The sequence below is a fragment of the Propithecus coquereli genome, unplaced genomic scaffold (assembly GCF_000956105.1).
Source record: "Propithecus coquereli isolate 6110/MARCELLA unplaced genomic scaffold, Pcoq_1.0 Scaffold32, whole genome shotgun sequence".
NCBI lineage: Eukaryota > Metazoa > Chordata > Mammalia > Primates > Indriidae > Propithecus > Propithecus coquereli.
In genome coordinates, this window is record NW_012148841.1 from 2,561,304 (window position 1) to 2,583,503 (window position 22,200).

General features: G+C 36.2%; 1 protein-coding gene across 1 annotated transcript in view; it reads left to right on the forward strand.

Moving 5' to 3' along the window:
- Positions 1–22,200, forward strand: part of MAGI2 (membrane associated guanylate kinase, WW and PDZ domain containing 2) — a 1,576,038-nt gene that overhangs the window by 1,023,638 nt on the left and 530,200 nt on the right. Inside the window, exon 4 of the mRNA XM_012650290.1 lies at positions 4,282–4,497. Within this exon, the coding sequence (XP_012505744.1) occupies positions 4,282–4,497 (216 nt within the window). The remainder of the gene's footprint in view (positions 1–4,281; positions 4,498–22,200) is intronic.

Consider the following 22,200-nt stretch of genomic DNA (forward strand, 5'->3'; position numbering starts at 1 on the left):
GCTAAAGTGATCCTCCTCCTGCCTTAGCCTCCCTTGTATCTGGGATTACAGGTGTGCACCACGATGGCTGGCTAATTTTTCTATTTTTCGTATAGACGAGGTCTCGCTCTTGCTCAGGCTGGTCTCGAACTCCTGAGCTCAAGCAGTCCTCCCACCTCATCCTCCCAGAGTGCTAGGATTACAGGCGTGAGCCGGCCAGGAGATGAAGTTCCGAAGTCAAACAGGTATAGGATTTCCACATGCTTCATGTATTGGGAAATGGTTTAATTTCTTATATTTTCTTAGCTGCAGAGGCACAAAGAGTTCATACTATTCTGTGATAAATAAATGCCCAAAGTAGCCACTGTATATTGGGCATCTACTCTGATCCAGTCATGTCTCTCCATTGTCATTAATCTTTATAACAGCACTGTGGGGTGAGAATTATTCTAATTCCCATTTGATACAAAAGTACATTATGTAAAATGCCCATTACAGTGTCCAGCTCAGTAAATTGTGGGAATGGTGAAGGTAATGATAGTAATAGTAATTGTAGTTGCTTTTGTGACCGTGGTTATCTCACAGCCCCATGTTCCCATTTTAACTGAATCAATTTAAGGATATCAAGAGGCAGCAAAATTACGGAACATAGGATTCAAAGTCAGGTTTATCTCACCAGGACTTCTGTTGTTAAACATTATACCATATTGTTATGCATTCCTCAGGTTTTGGTGTTTTTTTGTTTGTTTGTTTTTTAGATTTTTAGATTTGTTAAATCCAGGCACTGTGCATAGAGGCACTTCATTTTTAATGGGATAGTATTTCCAAATTATATTTAAAAACAGTTTTGGTGGTTTTTCTTTTTTTCTGAAAACATATTGGCATGCTACCTAAAGGGCACGTTTCCTCTTTAGTATATAAATTTGTATATACTAACATCAGGGAGTCATTTCAATGAGTTAGCTACCTGCTTGTTTGATTCTTCAACTGTTGGTCTAGGTGTTGCTGGTTTCCTTGTTCTTATGCAATGGGAAAAAAATCTTGGTTTGGAGTAATAGCCTATTCTCCATGAATTATATTTCTCAAATAACTGTATGGGTTATTTCTATGCCTCTTTTAAATTGCTATTATTGCTAATGAAGATAATCTTAATGTCTTAACCAATAATTTGTACAGTTTTACTCTAAAATTTAATGTATTTCATAAATGAAATTGTAGAAATAGAACATTACTATATAATTTATAATCACATCATATACCAATAGGTGTGAATATTTAGTAATATAAATTTAGCAAGATCTGTTATTTAGTGTTTATTTTTAGCCTGTGCTATGCATGTTTTCTAATTAGTAAAAGGTTTTTTACCTCATGGAGATTTAAAACTTAAAAGACAGATTGGGGAGGAATACACTGACGTGTGATCCATATTTCTTAGTACTGTGTACATTTAAAGGTATTAAAGATCTCAGAATACTACTTAAAATTATATCATTTATTGGGACATGCATGAGTTATTTACTAGTTTTACATTGTGTTTATTAGATAAGAACTGTGTATTGAGATTCCATAGAAAGCATAGCAGTGTACTGAGAGCTGTTCTCAGGAATGCTGAAATATAAAAGTACACTGACTTCAAGGGAGCACCTAGCCACGTTTGTTTGCTCAGAGTTTGGCCAGTACGTATAGAAGTCTGGTTCCTTTGAAATACTCTAAATCTGTGATCCCCAAACCCCAGGCCGCAGAGCTCCGCGCCCCCCCCATCCCCATCCCTAATCCATGGAAAAATTGTCTTTCATGAAACTTGGCGGAGGGAGGCGGCGCCCCCGTGCACAGCGGCGGTGAGCTGTAGTTGGGTGATGGAAGTTTCATCTGTATTTACAGCCTCCCTTCAACCATTGCTCACATCACCACCTAAGCACTGCCAACTACCGCCTCCACCATACCCCCTATCCCCCGAACCCCCCATCCGTGGAAAAACTGTCTTCCATGACAGTGGTCCCTGGTGCCAAAAAGGATGGGGACCGCTGCTCTAAATCAAATTCACAAAGCGTAACCTTTAGCAAAATGTGTATCATCCACTTTGCAGACTTCTGTTAAGGAAAAAAAAAAGTACTACATATATAAGAACCACTTTACAAAGTAAAATTTTTTCTTTGTATTTCTCTTACAACTGTGAATATGTATGAAAATGAGCAATAGCATTATTGGCACGGCTAGCCCTCAGAATATTTGCTCACTTCACGCTAGCATGAAGTTTACAATGCCATTGAAACCACTGAAGTTTTACAGTTTATAAAACTCTTTCTCATACATTCTTACTTCATCTTTACAACAACCTAGTGAGGAAGTCGAGTGGATATTTGCTATTTCTGCCTGCCAGCATCACAAGATCCTTTTTACTTGGGGAGACCCCTGAGATAAGAGGAGTGGGCAGCAGGGGTCTGCCTCCGTCTTCTGAAATCAAGCAAGGGTAGGCTTCTCTTCCGCTTCCTTGGCAGCTCAAGCGCTCTCACGTGACTGAGGCTCAGCCAATGAGACAAGCCTACCTGGGAATAGTCCCCAAAAGTGAACGAATCAGAGTAGCCGGGGAGAGTTTGAGACTCCTTCTGCCAAAGACAGTTTGCACCACCAGCTGTGCTCCTTGGTGGTGGAACCAGCTAAACTTCAAGCAGGGGTGGGGAACCTGCGGCCTCAAGACCACGTGTGGCCCTTCAGATCCCCAAGTGTGGCCTCTCAACCAAATTCACACTTCACAGAACAAATCCCTTTATTAAAAGAATTTGTTCTGTAAAATTTGGATTCAGTAAAAAGGCCACACTTAAGAATCCAGTAGACCACATGTGACCCCAAGGCTGCAGAGGACCAATAAAGGAACATGAGTGTCCTGACTGGACTCCTTTGTTTCTGCCCATTTTTCTCAAGGTTTTTCAGCCTTTCCCCTCAGCTAGTCATCTCATATCTTTTCAGCACATCCTTATCATGTTTAACTTAAGTAGAATATGTTTTCGTTGTTTGCAACGCAGAACGCAAGTGATTAAAAATTTTTGCCGTTCCCCATTTATAGATGAAGAAACTGAACCTTACCGATGTTGTCAGTTGCTTGAATTGTAGTTATAGATTAATAGAAAAGGCAAGTCTAAATTCCGCATCTTCTAGTTAAGGGTTGTTTCTTTCACAGCACACTGTTTTCCCAGATGCCTTCAGTGACCTCTGCAGATAGTGCGGTGTGCTTCCTTCCTCCGTCTCCTGATTGCAGTGTAATCCTCTTTCCTGTCAGTGCTTCTCTGCTTGATCTCAAATTTTGCCTCCCACCCTGGACTGTTGAGCACCTTTGAAGACAAAGATTGTACTCATCATTTTTTCTCAAACATATACTGGAGTTCTATTTGCATAGTCAGTACTAATAAAGATTTTAATGAATGAGTGAGCAAATAAGTGTATAAATTACTCAACTGAAAGCACTACTATGGATTTGAAGTTGTTACTACAAGTATAAGGTTGATTTTAAAAACACCACCCATGTTCTTTATCAGTCAGAATTTTACACTATTTTAAATAAAGTGCTCTGCCTTGAACATATAAAGATGTTCACTTAATAATCATTTATTTCATGTTTATTATGTGCTGGGTCCTTATTAAAGAAATAAATAAGAATCAGTTTCCTTTTTTAAGAAGTCACGCAGACTGATGGTGAAACAAATGATTCCATAGCTCAGATAATGGAGCTGTGGGAAAAAGAGCTGTAGTAATCTAAAGAATGATTCAAGCAGCAGGCCCACTGTCAGCAGCCATGGGAACCACTAAACTGGCATAGAGATACAGCTCTGGGCAGGACGCTGTGCACATCAAGGACAATAGCCATAGCCCTTTGAGAGCTGGAGTAAAGCACAATGTGCTTCGCCTTTCCAGAATAGTGTGAGCTTTGTTTAAAAAAAAGAAAAAAGAAAAAAAGAGTTCTCTTATAATTATTTTTAAAGGGATATAGTCAAGTCTTGTTATCAAAAAAATTAGAATAATTTTTAAATTAACTCTGTGCCATTTGGGAATAACACATAAGACTCTATTTTGGGTTGGCACAAAAATGAGAATGGAGATAGATCTGTACCTTTAAGTATAAGCCCAATGCAATAGAAACAACAAATAAAGATATATATAAAAGGATATAACATTTATGTATATGTGTGTCTATGTATGTATGTATAAAATAGGATAAAAATTTGTTAATATAACTTTCATTCTTTACAAATTATGCACACAATAGGAGAAAGATTTAACTTCAGAATGTTTTGGTGTCATTCGTAGACAATTACTACGGTACCCCAAAGCCTCCAGCAGAACCAGCACCATTATTATTAAATGTAACAGACCAGATACTTCCGGGAGCCACTCCAAGTGCTGAAGGAAAACGGAAGAGGAATAAATCAGTGAGCAACATGGAGAAAGCAAGTATAGAGCCTCCTGAGGAGGAAGAGGAAGAGAGGCCTGTGGTCAATGGAAATGGAGTAGTAGTAACGCCAGGTTAGTCATATACATTTTTTATAGCTTCATAATCAGTTTGCCATTTTAGATGTAAATGTGTGTGTGTGTGTGAATATGATATATCTGTGTGTTCAGGTATAAATATAAATATGATTACAATTATCTTCAGAGAGAAGATCATGATATCAAAGGGAAAGGATATGATTTTTGTATCCAACTTATTCTACTTTCAGCATATTCTTTTAACTTGCTTAATTTTTGGCTTCACTTATACAATATTAATGACAATGGCAACATAGTGAATTGCTTAAACCTCTAGAAGCTGTTACAAGTCATAAATATGATTGTGTAAAGTTTTGAGATCTTTGTTAATTAATATTAGAGGAAATATATTCCTAGAAATCTTGCTATACTTACAGTTCTGTAAACAGAGGTTGTGTCATGTGATTTAGTTTACAACCTCAATGAATACAGTCCTCAACATGGCTGCAGCTGCAGAATACTCATATATGTTTCCCCTTCCTCACCATCCAATCTGGCAACATGGAAAAAGTATCTTTATACATTGACAATTTGAAGACACCTACCATTGAACAAGGAAAAGAATAGCTATGCCTTTGATTTATGGTCTGTCATATCACAAATATAAAGAATATTATGCACAAATACATGGTGTGTTTGTACAAGGTATGATTTTGCTTGTTTCTTATGCTTATTACTAATAGAGCATCAAAAATAGATTTTTAATAATATTACTCATAATTAAATGTTACCAAAACAACAGTGCATAGCAGTGGGCATTGAAAAATCTAAGGACTGTGGTCAACCTCTTAAAAAAATATTAGCACATGCACTTTGCACACATATTCTTTTTAAGATATTTCCTATCACTACTGTGATGTCTGCATTTTAATTTTCATCGTACTGCTTCTATACTGCCATAGTGTTTGAATTTTCCTGCTCGATTATCTTTATCAAAGAAAAGCTTTATAAGCTCACATTTTGTCTTCTTTATTCAAAATACCTGTAAAAGTGCTCTTCTTCATTGAACATAAGATAAACATGAGGAGACCAAAATCTAATCTGTGCCAATTAAGGTACGAAACCTGATAAGGTCGTTTCATCTTGAGGTCAATTAATATAGATGGGTAACAGAATTCTCTGACCCTAGCAATCATTGATTTCTAGATACAAATGTTAAAAATCACTAGAAGTAAGTAATGTTTCTTGTCTACTATAAAATGATCTGGCAATTTTCAAGCAATTAGACACCTTCCTCTTTTTTGATTCTGAAGTATCTGTGTCAAAATATTTGTTTTTTATTATGTAACCAAATTCAAATTATTTAAATTGATAGTACATAGTTTTCTTAGTTAATCTTTGACATGAAATGCAAAACAACTCAGCTGAATTGAAACAGTGACCACAAAAGTAGCAGAAGGTCCAAGTCAGAGACCAGTTACAGAATTTCTTAATGGTTAATATCTTATGGTTAAAATATATAAAATATATGGCCCTGGCTAAGCCAAGATCACTGATTTCTATTTTGTTTCTAATCTGTGTGGGGTAAATAAAATCAAGAGATCCAGAGATTCTTAAACTAGAAACTTACTTAATTAGGGGGCATACTGAATCTAGAAAGCACCATCCCCTTCTATTCATACCTTAGGCATAAGGATGAGGTAACTTCTATGGCTAGGAGGTCTGCATGGCCCCCAAAGAAAATGGACTGAACTGAATCTTCGTGACCAATCCTAGACAAATGACTGTTTCTGGATCCCTCAGCCTGCACGTGGTAGAGAACAACTGTCCAGGCCAACTCTAAGTTTTCTGGACGGTCAACGGATGCTACTAACAGTGGCTCTGTAAGCCTGGCTGGGCAAGTGGCCCTTATACTGTCCTTTTCTTTCCTATTGCAGGAGATGACAAACATATCAGTCAGCTCTTTACTCAGCATTCAAAGGTGGATTACTATATTATGTTCTGTATGTATATAAGCATCAAACCTACTAATTTTTAGCTCCTTATATATTTTACCAAAATAAATTATTTGCTCTGTGTAAATACAGGTTTTAGAGCATTCCTTAATTTACATGTTACCTATTTCTTCATCTTTTCTTTTTTGAACTATAGTTTATAGTTAAAAACTGCATTTTTCTTTTCATCTCAGACCATATCTATGTGAAATCAGTGACCACCTTTAAAAATATACGTGCTCCATGAAGTTCTGGTAGCATTATCTATAAGAAAGAACAGTCCTAAACTAGAAAATTGGTCCATTGCTCCTTATTAGAAGTCTTTTGACAACCCCACTCTTTGAAGTGCTTTTTTTTTTTTTTTAAATGTTTATCCAGTAGAGACTTTAGGAATTTTTTTGACCTTCTGTCGCATACATTTCCTAACTCTTCGCCTTTTGAACCTCCTCATGTTGTTTTTTTCTGGCACAGACTCTTCATCCTGCCTTTGTCTTCTTCCCATGCACATTCACCAGATACAGGAGATTTCAAAGAATGTTGAAAAACATGTTGCTTAAATCTTATTTAACATTGCCACATATTGGCTAATAGCTTATAAAAATAACTAATATCAGACATCAATTCAGAACACAAATTCAATGAGGCACATTTGGAGAGTGAGATAAGCTTATTGAGGTGATCCTATTCCATTATGAAAGAATATTGATAATAATAGTAATAAATAGTAAAATAATTAACTTCTTTTGAATGCTTATCATGTTTAGGAACTACCTGACCTCATTATAGGTATTTAGTTCATTTAACTATCCTAACCATCCTATTAACTAGGTACTATTTTGCAGATTAGGACACTGAAATACACTAAAGTTAAATGATATTCACAGTAATGGGAATTCATATATAGGAAGTCTGAGTCCAAAACCTATATTCCTAGCTACTAATACAAGCATATATGTATTTCTTAGTGATATGTAGACATATGATGACTATTTTATCTGTACATCTTTAAAAGTGACATTATAAATTTCTATTTACCAAAAAGTTTTTGTTGCTTTTATTTCAGGAAATCAAGTACAAGTAAACTCATTTCCCTCTGTAGATATAAAAAAGTTCTATTTTTTATTGTATTCTTTATGTAGATGAGCATCAAACATCAATCTTTGCCTCCTTTTGTACTTTACCAAAATAAACTATTTACTCTATGTAATAAAGTTTTTAGATGATTCCTCAATTTATATCTTACCTATTTTCTTTATCTTTTCTACTTTGAACTATAGTTTATACTTAAAACTGCATTTTTCATTTTTTTCTCAGATCATATTTACGTAACATCATTGACTGCTTTTAAATATGTATGTCCTCCACGAAGTTCTGCTAACATTATCAGTGAGAATTCACATGACATGTGAATATTTATTTAGATTTCGCTTTCTCTGCTTAAAATTACATTAGACATATGGCTTTAGCTCAGAGCACCTAGATAAGCCATATAATGACTTTTTAGAGTCTCAAACAGGCCTGAATGTTTCTCTCTCTGCCATACATCACCTTGGTGATGGAAATCAATATAATTCTAGCCATAAAAATGTTTTATCCTTGTCAACAAAAAATTACAAAAATAAAATAAATAATAATGGCAACTCTCCTTTAATGAATGCATACAATGGACCAGGCATATAGTACTTACATTTTCTCTAATCCCATAATAATCATATACTTATTTCATGAATGAGATGCTGAAACTTAGCTTAAGATGTTTAGCTAAGGTAAAATTTATTTAGTGGCAGAGTTGAGATTTGGACTCAGTAATATCTGAACTCATTCTCTCTTTAACACATTTCCCTGAGCTGTTAACCATGCTGAGGACAAAGTGACTTCTGACCTCCATAAGATAAATCACAATCCTGCAGCTCAGTGGATTTAATCTACATTGTATTCCATTATATTTGTCCTTCACTGGGTTTGTAGCAGTGGTGTTAGACCTAATATTTGTAAGGATGATATATCCTTATATCATCTTATAGATTCTGTCTTTGATGTTTAAAATTCATATCCCCAGGAAGCCTTCCCTGACATTACTTCACCTATATTTAGCCATCCCTTTATTTTCTGTTTGTCTTGTTAAAGTTGACATCCAATCTATGGCTTCAAATACTGTAAATTTACCTGCAGTTTTCACTATTCTCCTATGTTTCAGGCCCATATTTCTAACTATTGCCCACTGGATGGCTCTACCTAAGCATTTCTTCTGCAACTTAAATGCAGCACACTTCACTTAAACTCTTCACCCATAAAACAAACAGGCAAACCAACTCACAAAGCCCTTTACCTGATTTCTTGAATTCTTCTTTTCACTCAGATACCTCAGAATTATCTCTGATGTTTCTCTTTCCTAGCCTTGGTATTTATTATTAGGCACAAAAGATCACTGGATCTTTCCTTCCAGCTATCAATGTCCCATCCTAGAGCACTGCCTCATCAACTAATTTGTGACAGTCCCCTAATGATCTGATGCTTTCAGGCTCATTCCCAACAATTTAGTTTTTATCATTCATCAGGTAAAGACTCTTTTTTTTTTTTTTTGAGACAGAGTCTGGCTCTGTTGCCTGAGCTAGAGTGCCGTGGCGTCAGCCTAGCTCACAGCAACCTCCAACTCCCGGGCTCAGGCGATCCTCCTGCCTCAGCCTCCCCAGTAGCTGAGACTACAGGCATGCACCACCATGTCTGGCTAATTTTTCCTATATATATTTTTTTTAGTTGTCCAGATCATTTCTTTCTATTTTTTAGTAGAGACAGGGTCTCGCTTTTGTTCAGGCTGGTCTTGAACTGTTGACCTTGAGTGGTCCACCTGCCTCGGCCTCCCAGAGTGCTAGGATTACAGGCGTGAGCTACCGCGCCCGGCCAGGTAAAGACTCCTGAAGCAAAACTGGGTCATGAAACTATCCTCAAAACTTGAATGAGCTTCTCTTTCCATTGGTTCAAATTCCTCAGATAACCACCCAGGTCCTCCTACATTTGACTAGATCATCTCTGTTAGCCTTGGCTCTCATTAATCCCCTACATTAACTCTCTTCTCTCATCCATACTCCACACTAAAAACATTTTCACCTGTTTGGTCTGTCCATTGCCACGTTTGAATCATCTCTTCTTTTACTCAAAATCCAATAACCTTTTTGATCTTCCCTGGGAATCACCTGTTGACTTTCACAATGAAGAGTTAGAACTGACCATCTCTGGATTACTGTAATACAGTTTATACTTTCATTTCTTTGGAAAGATTAGTTAGCCTGGCAATTGTTGGTAACTTTTCATAATGTGCATGTCTGGCATCCCCATGTATATTGTAAGCATTATTAGGACAAGGACTACTTTTACTTTTCATTTTACCTGTTCAGTGATTAACGTATATCTTTAAATATTTCCAGTGCTTAGTAAATCTTTATTTTTAGTCAATAATGACTAATCTCTAGAGGATGTCAAAGTTTAACTGTGTCAGCATGATTAAATTTCTTTCATACTCATTTTACACCATTCAGTGTCTTCAACATGCAGTGTTTCCTAAGTTTGAAAGATAGGAGATCCCTGGTTCTACATTCCTTTGAAAGTTGTGTAACTAAGAAAATTATGCAGGAGTGCATTTTAAAATACATATTCTCAGAGATGAGAATCATCCAATCTCCTTAACCTTGAAAATACCAAAAATAAGTGGGTGATTAATAATAGGTAAGTAGAGAGAATTTATTTAATGATTTGGACTCTTCTTCAGGAAAGCAAAGTCCTGGAAACCAGAGTAATTGGGTTAAGCTTTCTTGAATTTCTTTTATTTCATGAGTTATCTGCTAAACTTTTCCGGAAAGTAATTCACTATTATCTTGTAGCTTCCCCTCATCAGCTATTAGTAAGCCTAGTACAAAGAATTAGAAATGCACATATATTTTAAAAGCAGTTAAATCTCTCCGTTAATACACATACACACACACACAATGCCAGGAGGAACAGGGCCCGTGAGAGCTACCTTCGTCGACAAAGGGAATACAGTATGTGTACACAGAGCTGCCTTCTCCAGGCCCCCAAGCCTGCAATTAGTGCAAATGAACTGCATCTCCCAGAGAGCAAACAGAGTGTCCCTTATGTGATCACTGAGTGTCCTCGGCAATGATCTCAGTTCACCATTAGGGACCCGCATCCAGGTCCTGTGCTGCTTGGCACGCTGACTGTGCATGCACCATCAGTCCTGGGTCTGTGAATGAGATCCTGTCACTGTCAGAAGAATTATATCCTCCCTAGTGAATCTCGCTGTTTTCCTGTGAATAATACCCCACTCTGAAACCACCCCAATGCCTATGCCCTGCTTATTTTTGTGTGGGTTCACAGAGACTGCGATTTGTGTATCCACTCAGATATTTATCTTTTTTTTCCAGGAGGCTTAATTTTATGATCTTATTCCTAAATACAGTACTGGGTTTTATCTCTCCATTGGATGGGAAAATTTCTGGGGCTATTTTAAACTAATCTTCTAAAATTAGATATTCCATTTGTAAATGAGGGGCATTGCATCTTTTCTTAAGAGAATTTTTTGGAAGTTAAAACTGCCCTAATTGCAAAATGCTCTGAGTAGTTATGATTGCACAGTAACCCTATGACCACTTTAAAGCTTGTAGTCCTGAACTATAGTAGTAATTTTAAATACACCATTTTAAAAAATAAAATCGTGACTAGTTTCAGGAGTGTCATTTTAAATCAAGACACATTCAGTTTTCAGTTAAACTGAAAGTGATGCATTTGTGTGAACCTCTTCATGACCTCAAACTGATTCACCATTTTAGGGAGCTTACACTCTGTGGAGAATGTTTTTCCACTTCTCTGAGAGTTTGTATAACTTGTGTGTGAGAGCGATTTGATTCATGAATGAGGAATGCAGAACAAGAACAACCAGGGTAACACCTCAGGTTTGTACAGCACCTAAAACTTGTGAAAGAGTTGAAATGTTTGAGTTTCTTTTATGTTCTCCAGGCATTCGTAAAGCCTAAGCTTTTTTCTTATCATAATCATCTCTTTGCTCTAGGTCTGATTTTCACCTGTGTCCCTGTGTTTCTTATCTCATATTTCTCCTCAGAGAAGGGGTTATAATTCTCGGTGTGAAATCCCAGCTGCTTTATTGTTAGTGATGGCTCTAGTTATTTCTGGCAGAGAGCTGGCCTTTCTTGCCAAAGAGGGAAGGTCTCTGGGTAAGGTCTCTCTGAGCACCCATTCCTTCTACATGGCTCCATCTTTGGGAACAGCACCCTGACATTTTTCCTCCTGTGTGATTTCTTGCTCTCATCAAGGAAAATACCTTGACTCTAATTTGACTAGAAAGAATAACACTTGAATTATCAAGATTAAATAAAGTCTCCCTCATTTTATCCTTTGGCCCCTTCGAAGTTACTGAAACTTCACAAAGTGAGGTTAAGTTTTATGTAGTACTAGTCTCCTGATATTTTTTTCAGAATTTTGAAGGCAAGCTCTAAGAAATATTGTATGTGTTGCACATTCTATATTTTATTTCATACTTTGCTATGGTCTTTGAATATTTCAGCATTTATATCAGTTTCTCTTACCCCAAAATTTGTTGAGGATTTGGGGGACTTACTCATTTATGATAAATATCTTTAAAATTCATACATTATGAAAATCATAGAGGATATACAATTTAGAGCTATGGAGATTAGTTTCATTACCATTATTCTAATCTACTTATAGTAAAGTGTTTAGAATTAACTATTGCTGAAGGAAGAAAATAATTAAGGCAGCTCTTCTACCCTATTAATTGAAAATAATTCCCTCTGCTAATCTTTCTAGTGATTCTTTCCAAAATAGTTTTTTGTATCTCAGGAAATATTTTTTCTAGTCATCTTCCACTCATAGACCTTGAATTTTATATTTTCATTTTCCACATTGTTCTTTTAGTGCTCCAAACAATGTGCAAACAACTGTGGGTTTTAAATATAGAGGAAAAATAATTTTGAGCCATTGAGTATGCATTGTCAGTAATTCACATTTTCCTGCCTACCCCCCAAATAGATGAGGTCCAATATACTTATAAATATTACATATATAAATCATTTCTTTACAGGATTGGGGATTTCTGCTTCTTCAATTTATATATTATCGCAAAAATCATATTTAACCATTACACTAACTTTCCCTAATTCTAATATTTCATTCTAGACTTTTATTTCCTTCTTGGCCTCAAATAAAGGAAAATATTTGTTAACATCTCAAAAAATATTTTATATGTATTTTTTCCACAATGTTTAAGACCATCCCTCCTCATTCTCACATATTATATATAAGATTTTATAGTGATTTCTTTTTACGACTTAGAAATACTTCAGGCACACTAAAGGGTCAAAAACCACGGACTAAAAGTCCGTAATCAATTTGCATAGAAACATCTCTAAAGGACCAAAAACATAATCCCCATTATTAACTGTCTTGCTGTAGCAGTGGCAGTAGCAGCCGGAGGGAAACCTGTTTGCACTGTTTTTCCTCTTTGTACTTTTGGATTTTGTACCATGTACATGTTTTACTACATCAAAAAAAGTAATTATTTTTTTAGATGATGAGCAGGAATTCACTAATTATACAATGTGCAAGCATTTTAGCACCCATATATAATTCGTCTTCTCCTTTTAGAAGGTTTAGGAAAAGTAAGGAAAATTGATAAGAACATTCTTTGAGCAATAATCTACAATCTTGACTTCTTTTGATCAATTGGTGCTGTAGAATGCAGATGGCCACTACATGACTACTCCTTTTCTGAAGACAGAATGTCCTAAACTTTTTGCTACAGGATATAATCTATAGTATGTCCATGATCAAAAGTCAATTATATTAGTTTACAAATAATGAAATTAGAAATAAGATAAATACTCAGTAATCATAATTTCTTACAAAAATCAACTACAATGATGTTTTTCTCTTCTCCAAGTATCAGCCCTGAAGTATTAATGTATAAGAGCCTGTGATTCAAATTCTAAGAACTTCAGCTTCCAGCTGTGTCATGAACAGTCTTCCCACCACCATACAATAAAACCTTGGCTCAATATAGAGAACATACTTTTTGATGGGTTTGCAAGAAAGCATGGAGAAATCATTAAACCCCACCGCATCCACCACTGTGACCACTACCACAAATGAGTAGAAACCAGAGTGGGGAACAGTTATAAGCAGACTTAAAAGTCAGGGTTTCTCCAGGGGTATATAAGGAGACTAAGCTTTGGGCAATATGAGACTGGGGAGCTGTACCTCTGATTCTGGTTTAAAACAGTGTTCTCGGCCGGGCGCGGTGGCTCACACCTATAATCCTAGCATTCTGGGAGGCCGAGGGGGGCGGATTGTTTGAGCTCAGGAGTTTGAGACCGGCCTCAGCAAGAGCGAGACCCCGTCTCTACTAAAAAAAATAGAAAGAAATTATCTGGACAACTAAAAATATATAGAAAAAAAAATTAGCTAGGCATGGTGGTACATGCCTGTAGTCCCAACTGCTCGGGAGGCCAAGGCAGTAGGATTGCTTGAGTCCAGGAGTTTGAGGTTGCTGTGAGCTAGGCTGACACCAAGGCACTCGCTCTAGCCAGGGCAACAGAGTGAGACTCTGTCTCAAAAACAAACAAACAAACAAACAAAAAACAGTGTTCTCAAAGGTGCCAAGGTGATGCCAAATTCATAGCTCAGTAGCAGTCCCTGGTGCCCAACAAAAGCAACTGCAGAACTCTAGAGGAAATAATAGAGAACTTGGAAAAGAATGTGTGGTATCTGAGGATTATTTTTCTTCCTTTAAATTTCTTAACCCATTACTTGTCTCAATTGAGGAAGAACAGCTTAGTTTATGCAATTGCCTTTTAAAGAAGAAATACTACCTTGTATGTATCCTTTTTTCGTACTTATATTATTTTTTGAAAATACCTAATATCCGAAAACTTATAGAAAATTGACCATACTTGTTTTTGTAGGCAGAAATCATTTGGATTGCTTGAATGATTTAACTACTTAATTTATTTGGTGTTCCAAGTAGTAGAACTCAATGGTAATAATATATGGCATTCACTGAACACCTACTATATTCTAGTAGTTTACTGTTCTCAGCACTTTATATACATGTCTCATCCTTATATGTAGGTAATGTTATTATCCCCATCATACAGTTAAAGAAATTGAAGCATGTATAGAGTGATTAAATATAATAACTTGCTCAATATCCCACTTTAAAAGACAGATTCAAACACCAGCTATAGCAATCATGTTCTGCTGCTTCTTGTGGAGAGTGTTGCTGTCTGAGAATTGCTAAAAGAAAAGTAGAAATTTTAAAAATCTCAAATTATTTCTATTCTCTGTCCTTATCAACTGCAAATATGTTCCTCAGTCCTTTTTTCTCTCAGCTTAAATGTCCTCTATCCATTCTTACTTCCAAAGAAATATAATATGAAGACAAAGAGAAAGAAATTATTGGATTTATTAAAATTTGTAACATAGCCATTAGAAATGTAAATCACAGAGCTCTCTCACAGGGTAAAATAAAGTTTGGAAATTCACATTTTATGACAGTTCAAAGAAATAGATCAAAAACTTTCTATCTAGCTTAAAAACAAATCCTTCATTATTTTCCCTCATTTCCAAAGATGGCAATTACAGAAAGCTACACATTAACTATATACATAAAAGGTGTCAAATAGGAATATGGATAAAATACAAAATAGGTATTCCACTTGAAATGGTTTTATCTTCGTATCTTGGTTTGTTGATTTTGTTTATTATCTTTTTAAAAAAAAAACAACTTTTCATTTTGTTGATCTTCTGTATTTTTTTGGTTTCTATTTCATTTATTTCTGCACTGATATTTATTATTTCTTTTCTTCTAATTTTAGGTTTGGTTCTTGATTTTCTAGTTCCTTGAGGTGCATGATTAGATTGTTAATTTGAAGTCTTTCTACTTTTTTGATCTAAGAGTTTATTGCTGTAGACTTCCCTCTTTGTACTGCTTCTTGTGTATCTCTGGTTGTTCTTTAGTGAAACTGGGTGGGGACATTCAAAACCATGGCATTCTAATTTATCCTTGGTCTTGCACTCAAAAGGCAATGTTTTAGATACCAGTAGGACAATAAACACGAAAGGAAATCGAATGGCTACTATGCATATTTTTGTAATATCAAAACCTTAGATATAAGGTTTTGAGCAATAGAATTTATAAGGCTTGAACTGAATGCAAAAATGCATACATTTACTCTCTCCCAATTAAATGCCTTTCAGTTCTTGTACTATGTACAGATCTTCAAGCTCCCCTGAATTTCTTATAGAAAGAAATTCAACAAAACCCTTAGGTTAGGCAAGACGAAAGGAATTATATTTCTTCTTCACAATAGTAAAAGCATATGTAAAATATGGTTTTTACAGGTCATCGTTTGTAAGACTGTATATTATAAATGTCTGTTTTGTGCCTCAGTGTTTCTATAGAATTTCTAAGAAATTTAACAGTCCTGGTCCCAGGGAAAATTTTTTAATCATTACCATTCTTTAAGAAAATATGTTCCTTCTTTATTGAAATATTTTTTGTTTCTATTGTTAGTAAAAAACAATCCTTGGTCTGGTTTGCAAGACATCGAAGTGATGTAGAAATGCAATGTAGAATACTCAAAAAGTACCAGTGTTTGATAAAGCCTTTTTACTTCAGCAGCAAACATCTTATGGAAAAATTACATTTTACATATCCAAGAAAGTTTATTTTTAGATTTAACAATAAAATCATACTGAGAAATCCACCTTAGAAGTCAAAAATGACAATTTTACTTGGCAACCTCCTAATCAAGAAATAGCTTCACACCACTATAAAAGTAAAACATGCATAGGTTATTTGGCTCCTTCTCCTTAGTGAGAATTTAAATAGTCCAGAGATTCTCGAAGCACAGATCTGACATATACATGATGTATGTAAGGGCATGTTTGCACACATATGTTTCTAACCCAACTCCATGGGGTTGGGAGTACCAACAGGAATGGCTGACAAAGGTACCCTTGGTGGGCATGTCAGATCTGATTCTTTCCTACCCTTTATTATTAAAAGTCTTTTCTTGATGGGTAATTTCATAACTACTAATACAAGGTCCCAATATATATGATTTTTAAAAAATTTAAGCCACATACTGAAGAAAGGCATAATCATATTATCCAAAATGCAGCAAAGTTAACTTCTGTTTTCCTTATTAAGCAGGTAAACAAATATGATGTAGCATGACACAGTAACTTGCAGTCCCAGCATTGGCAAATAATGGTTCAGTGAGTGGTAAGGTGAACTCATCTAATATACCACTTGATGAGTTGACGTGTGCCCCCTCCCAAATTCATACATTGCACTCGAAACCTTGAATTACTCAGGATATGACTTTATTTGGAAATAGGGTCATTGTGGATGTAATTACTTAGGATGAGGTCATAGTGGAGTAGGGTAGGCCCTTGATCCAATATGACTGTTCTATGTAAAAAAAAAAAAAAAAAGAAATTGGAATACAGACACGCGCAGAGGGAGAATTCCATGTGAAGACTGGAGTTATGCTGCCACAAGCTAAGCAACGAACAGAAGCTAGGAGAGAAGCCTGAACAGATCCTACCCTAGTGCCTCCAGAGGAAGCTGGCCCTGCCAACCCTTGATACAGTACTTCTAGCCTCCAGAACTGTAAGACAATAAATATTAGTATCTGTTGTTTAAGCCACTCAGTTTGTGGTATTTTGTTATGACAGCCAGGGCAAACTATTACATACCATTTGGACCACATTCTCCTTGACTGCCTAGCTTAGTGCTTGACATTTAGTAGGCTCTCAATAAATGTTTATCTAATTAATTAATTAATTAATGCCATTTCCTAGTAATATAAGAAATATAAGACCCATTGCCTCTCTCACTGTTAAATATTAGAGTTCCTCAGACACCTCAGGTTCTCTTGTTTCTACTTGCTACACTGTCTCCCTAGAAATTTGTTTGGCTTTGTTTTTTTTACAGACAAGGTCTCACTCTGTGGCCCAGGATAAAGTGCAGTGGCATTATCATATCTAAGTGCAGCCTCGAAATCCTGGGCTGCAGCAATCTGTCTCAGCCTCCTGAGTAGAGCTGGCACTATATGCATGTGCCATCACACCTGGCTAATGTTTTAAATTTTTTGTAGAGACAGGGTCTTGGTATGTTGCTCAGGCTGTTCTCGAATTCCCAGCCTCAAGAAATCCTCCCACCTCAGCCTCCCAAGTAGCTGAGACTACAGGTACACGCCACTGTGCCCGGCTCCCTAGAAAATTTTATACAACTCTTTGGTGTCATTGACTATCACGTAACAAATCATCATTGCAGTACTCTATGTAGTTCCTCAGGGTTAGGGGAGACACTTCTCCCCCTATGTCTTATATGTCTAGGAGGGCACTGAATTTGCACTCCGCTGGCCCTTTGACTCACTCTGCCCAGAATAGGTGGAGTGACTGACTTATCTGCATAATATGATTTGGAACACTAATCTGGGCCTGCTTGGCTCAGTTTCCTCTTTTTGTTCTTCTAAATGTTCTGCTTTGCTCTTCTGGGAACAGGTTCCATCCCTGCATGGAAGGCCTGTCCTGGTTCACTGCTGTCAGTAGATAAATTGATCTGATTCTGGGTTTTCACCAGAAGCCCATGACCCCCACTGTAAACTGGATTAGCCTTCATAAATTGTAAATGTGGGAAAGTTATGGTTCTCTATTCGCCTTACTCATTTTTTCTTATTTTGTTCAGATGGAGGAGGTAAGTGCTACGTACTGCTTTCCTCTCAACCCAATTCACAACAGCCTGATAAAAGTCTTTTTCTCTCCCCCAATAAGCTCTCGTCAAGCATCTTGCACTTTATAGGTATTAAATTAATGTTTGCTAATGTAATCATTGATCAATTAAGAATAAAGAAATGAATATATAAACAAATAAGTTAGATAAACTGGGAGAACTTTGCTCAGGAATCTCTGACACATCAATGTGTCCGATTACAGACTTCTCCAAAGACTCTAGATTTTTTTTTCAAGAGGTCTCTTATATTTCTCTTGAGAATTTAATCATACAGAGGGGGTAAAAAATTTATTTATTCATAGCTAAGCTTCTTGGATGAATTCTCCATCAGGATATTCGATATTTTCTTTTCATTCATCCTTTAACCTATTCCAATATGGCTTCACCACCCATCACTCCACCATAGATACTACTGTAACTGGCAGCTGATGTCACCAGTGACTGCCATGTCATTAATTTTAATAGATTTTATGTCCTTACATTGCTGGACTTTTCAGAAGCTTTGACCACAGTTAAATGTCTCCTCCTCTTGGCCCTTTGCTTGGCTTTTGTGACATGTAGGTCTACTGAGTTTCCTGTTACTTCCATGCCTACTCTTTCCTCCTTTCCTTTCACCAGTTCGTTCTCTCAGTGACTGTTACGTGTTGGAGTGCCTCAGACAGCTGCTCTAGGGATTTTGTCTCCACTTCTCACACTGTCTCTCTTGGCAGTTTCATTTACTCACAGCTGAAATTATAATACAGTCTAGCCATATGCTGTAGTCATTCAAGTTGGTTTTCTCCAGCCAGGAACTCTTTGAGCTGACATCTCCATTGTAAGTTTGGCATGGACCTCTGACTAAGTGTGCCCAAGACCATACTCACAGCCTCCCCTGCCCCACAGAGTCCTCCTCCTCCTGTCTCAGTGAAGAGCTTTGCCACCCACCATGTCAGGTTTACCATGACTTCTCCTTTTTCCATATCTGTCTAGTTTTTGTGAAAAACATATAAAATCTACCCTCTAAATACTTTGTCCATCTTCTTTCCATCCCTATGTCATTACTATCTCTTGTCTGGAGCACAAAAATAGCTTCCCAATGGTCTGTAATAATCTACTCTTGCCACCCTCAAATCCCCAGAATAGTTAAGGGGATCTTTATGGAAAATGAAAATCTAATTTGGTCATCCCCTTGAGTAAGACTTATCAGTACCTTTTCATTGCTCTCAGGATGCACTCCCAAATCCTGAGTATGCCTTATAAAGCCTTGCCTAATCCAGCCCTTGTTTATTTCTTTCTCCCTTACTTCTTCTGAAAGAAGTCTCAGATTTTATAGCACATTGAAAAGGAGGTTTACCTTGACTCTTCATATGAGATTAGATGAATGTGTATGTGTGAGATCCCATCTTGCCCTTTTGGTAGCACTCATCACACTTAGAATTATTTGTGTAAAGACTACATACATATCTTAACATTTTGAATTCCGTGAGAGCAAGGATCATTGTCTCTCTTGTTCACTCTTCTGTCCTCAGTACCTAGCACCAATTGAGTGCTTAATAAATGTTGATTAAGTGAATATTGAATAAAGGAATATGTTGAGAGCAAAACCTTGCATTTTAACTTTTCAATGCAACGTAACATTTGGTATGTTCCATGTACATACACACTGTGTTCCATTTCCATGTATTGGTAATTACATGTTATAATAATCTACACCAAAGAAAATCTGAAGAGAGCAATGGTACCTCTTCTTGCTTCTTCTTTCCTGTACCATTTACAAAGGTCAAATCTGCATGAGGAGTCAGCTGGGAGACTACATCATTAAGAGCCGTGTTATTTTCATCATTTACTCTTTTGAAGGGCAAAACAGTGAAAACTTATAAAGTGTTCCTGTATTTTCTAATTCCTAATAGATACTTTAATATTGCTCTCCTAGACTGATACAGACAGGGGAAAATTGATTCAAGCAATCAATATTGAGACAAAGATGATATTCCACTTTAATTTACTCATTTAAATCTTCTTTATTAATTTTTGAAGTTATAAAAATTGGCCAGGCGCAGTGGTTCACACCTGTAATCCTAGCACTCCGGGAGGCTGAGGCGGGAGGATTGCTTGAGCTCAGGCATTGGAGACCAGCCTGAGCGAGGGCGAGACCCCGTCTCTATTAAACAAAATAGATAAATAAATAAAAATAATAGGTAACCAATGAATGCAAAACTGCATAAAGAAAGCTTCTATCCCCATCCAAACTTACTGTTCTGAGGTAATCAAAGTTGACAACCTGTTGTTCACCCTTGTAGACTGTTTTCATTCTTATATAGATATATACAAAATTATATGCATATGGCTAAGAGACCTTGGTGTTTGCTCATTTGGAAGAATAAGATTAACAATATACATTATTCTGCAACTTGGATTACTCTTTAAATAATTATAATCACCTTTTAAGGTCTAGTTCATTTTTTTTCAAACTAAATAGTTTTCCATTGGTAATGATAAACACTATTTAATAATATTTTCGTTGTTTAGCATTCATATCATTTACAGGGTTTTGCTACTACAAACAATACTGCAATAAATATTATTCTATAGGTTTCTTTACATAATAATGCATTTATTACTAGAGGATATATTCTCAAACCAGGATCATTGAGTTGAAGTGTATGTGTATATGTATTGTTTTAATTTTAATAGCCATTATGTTCTTAAAAGATTGTAGTATTTCATATTTCAAGGATGGCTGCCTTATCCTGATCTTGTCTCTCACTATATTTCAACCCCAAAGTATCTCAGTAGTGCTCTCCTTCCAGTTTCTGGGTTAAACCGCCCCATTGTAGAAACTTCTCTATTATCTCTTTCTTCTTATTTATCCTAAGGATGTTTCTCTTCCTAGGTGGTACCTGCTGTATTCTTCACTGACAAATAAGACTCATGCATTTAATGGCAGAAAAGCTAAATGGGGGAAAATTCCTGAATAGCTTAGATAAAAATATATAAGAGGATATTTCAAAAAGATTCCCATTATATAATCAAACCTATACCTTGACCGAAATATTTGTCCAATAATCCCATGAGAAGGTAGCCTTTAAAATTATCTCATGTAGTCACTCTCTCATATGCCTCCTGGTGTGACCTTGAGAATGTCTTCATTTTCCTGCCTTTTCTCCACCCTCCAAAACCTGAGCTCTCCTAAGATAAAGGTTTAAAACCCATGCCATTATTAGGTTTTTACATATCCTTTTCTTCTCTTTCAAGAATCTGTCTTTAACACATATTACAAATTTTCAGAAATATGGTAATCCTCCATTTATATTTAACTATATAATACAGAATTTATTTCTTCTTACCATTTATTTTCTCCCCCCATTTTGAGATCTCTTCTCTGATTTAGTCATCATGATATGGTTAGAATAATTTTTCACATGTTGTCCTCGACAAGATGTGTAGGTAGTATACCTTCAGAACTTTTGCATGTTTGAAAGTGACTTTCTTTGCCCAGACAGATGAATGATATCTTGGCAGAGTTAAGTTCTTGAATTGCTGTACTTTTCTCCCCTCAAGTTACTATAGATACTTCCCTTTTGTCTTTGAGCTTAGAGTATTACAAATGAAAGATCTTATGCTCTTCTGGTCCTCTTTTCTTTGTAAGTACATGTTTCTTCAGTGTGGAAGCTGATAAAGTTGCTTTTTAACATTATAGTTTGGAAATTTCAGCTAGATATGTCCAGGGGTCTGTATGTTTTATTAATCTGGCCTCAGATTCAGTGAATCATTTCAATCTGCAGACTCAAGTGTTTTATCATCTTAAGTAAATTTTCTTCTGTCATTTATTGACTTACTAGTTCTTCCCCATGTGTTCTTTTTTCTCATTCTGGAACTCATACTATTTGTATGCTGTAACTCTTGGATCTATCCTCCAAGCCTGTTACCATTTCTCTTAAGGTAGTTTTTGCT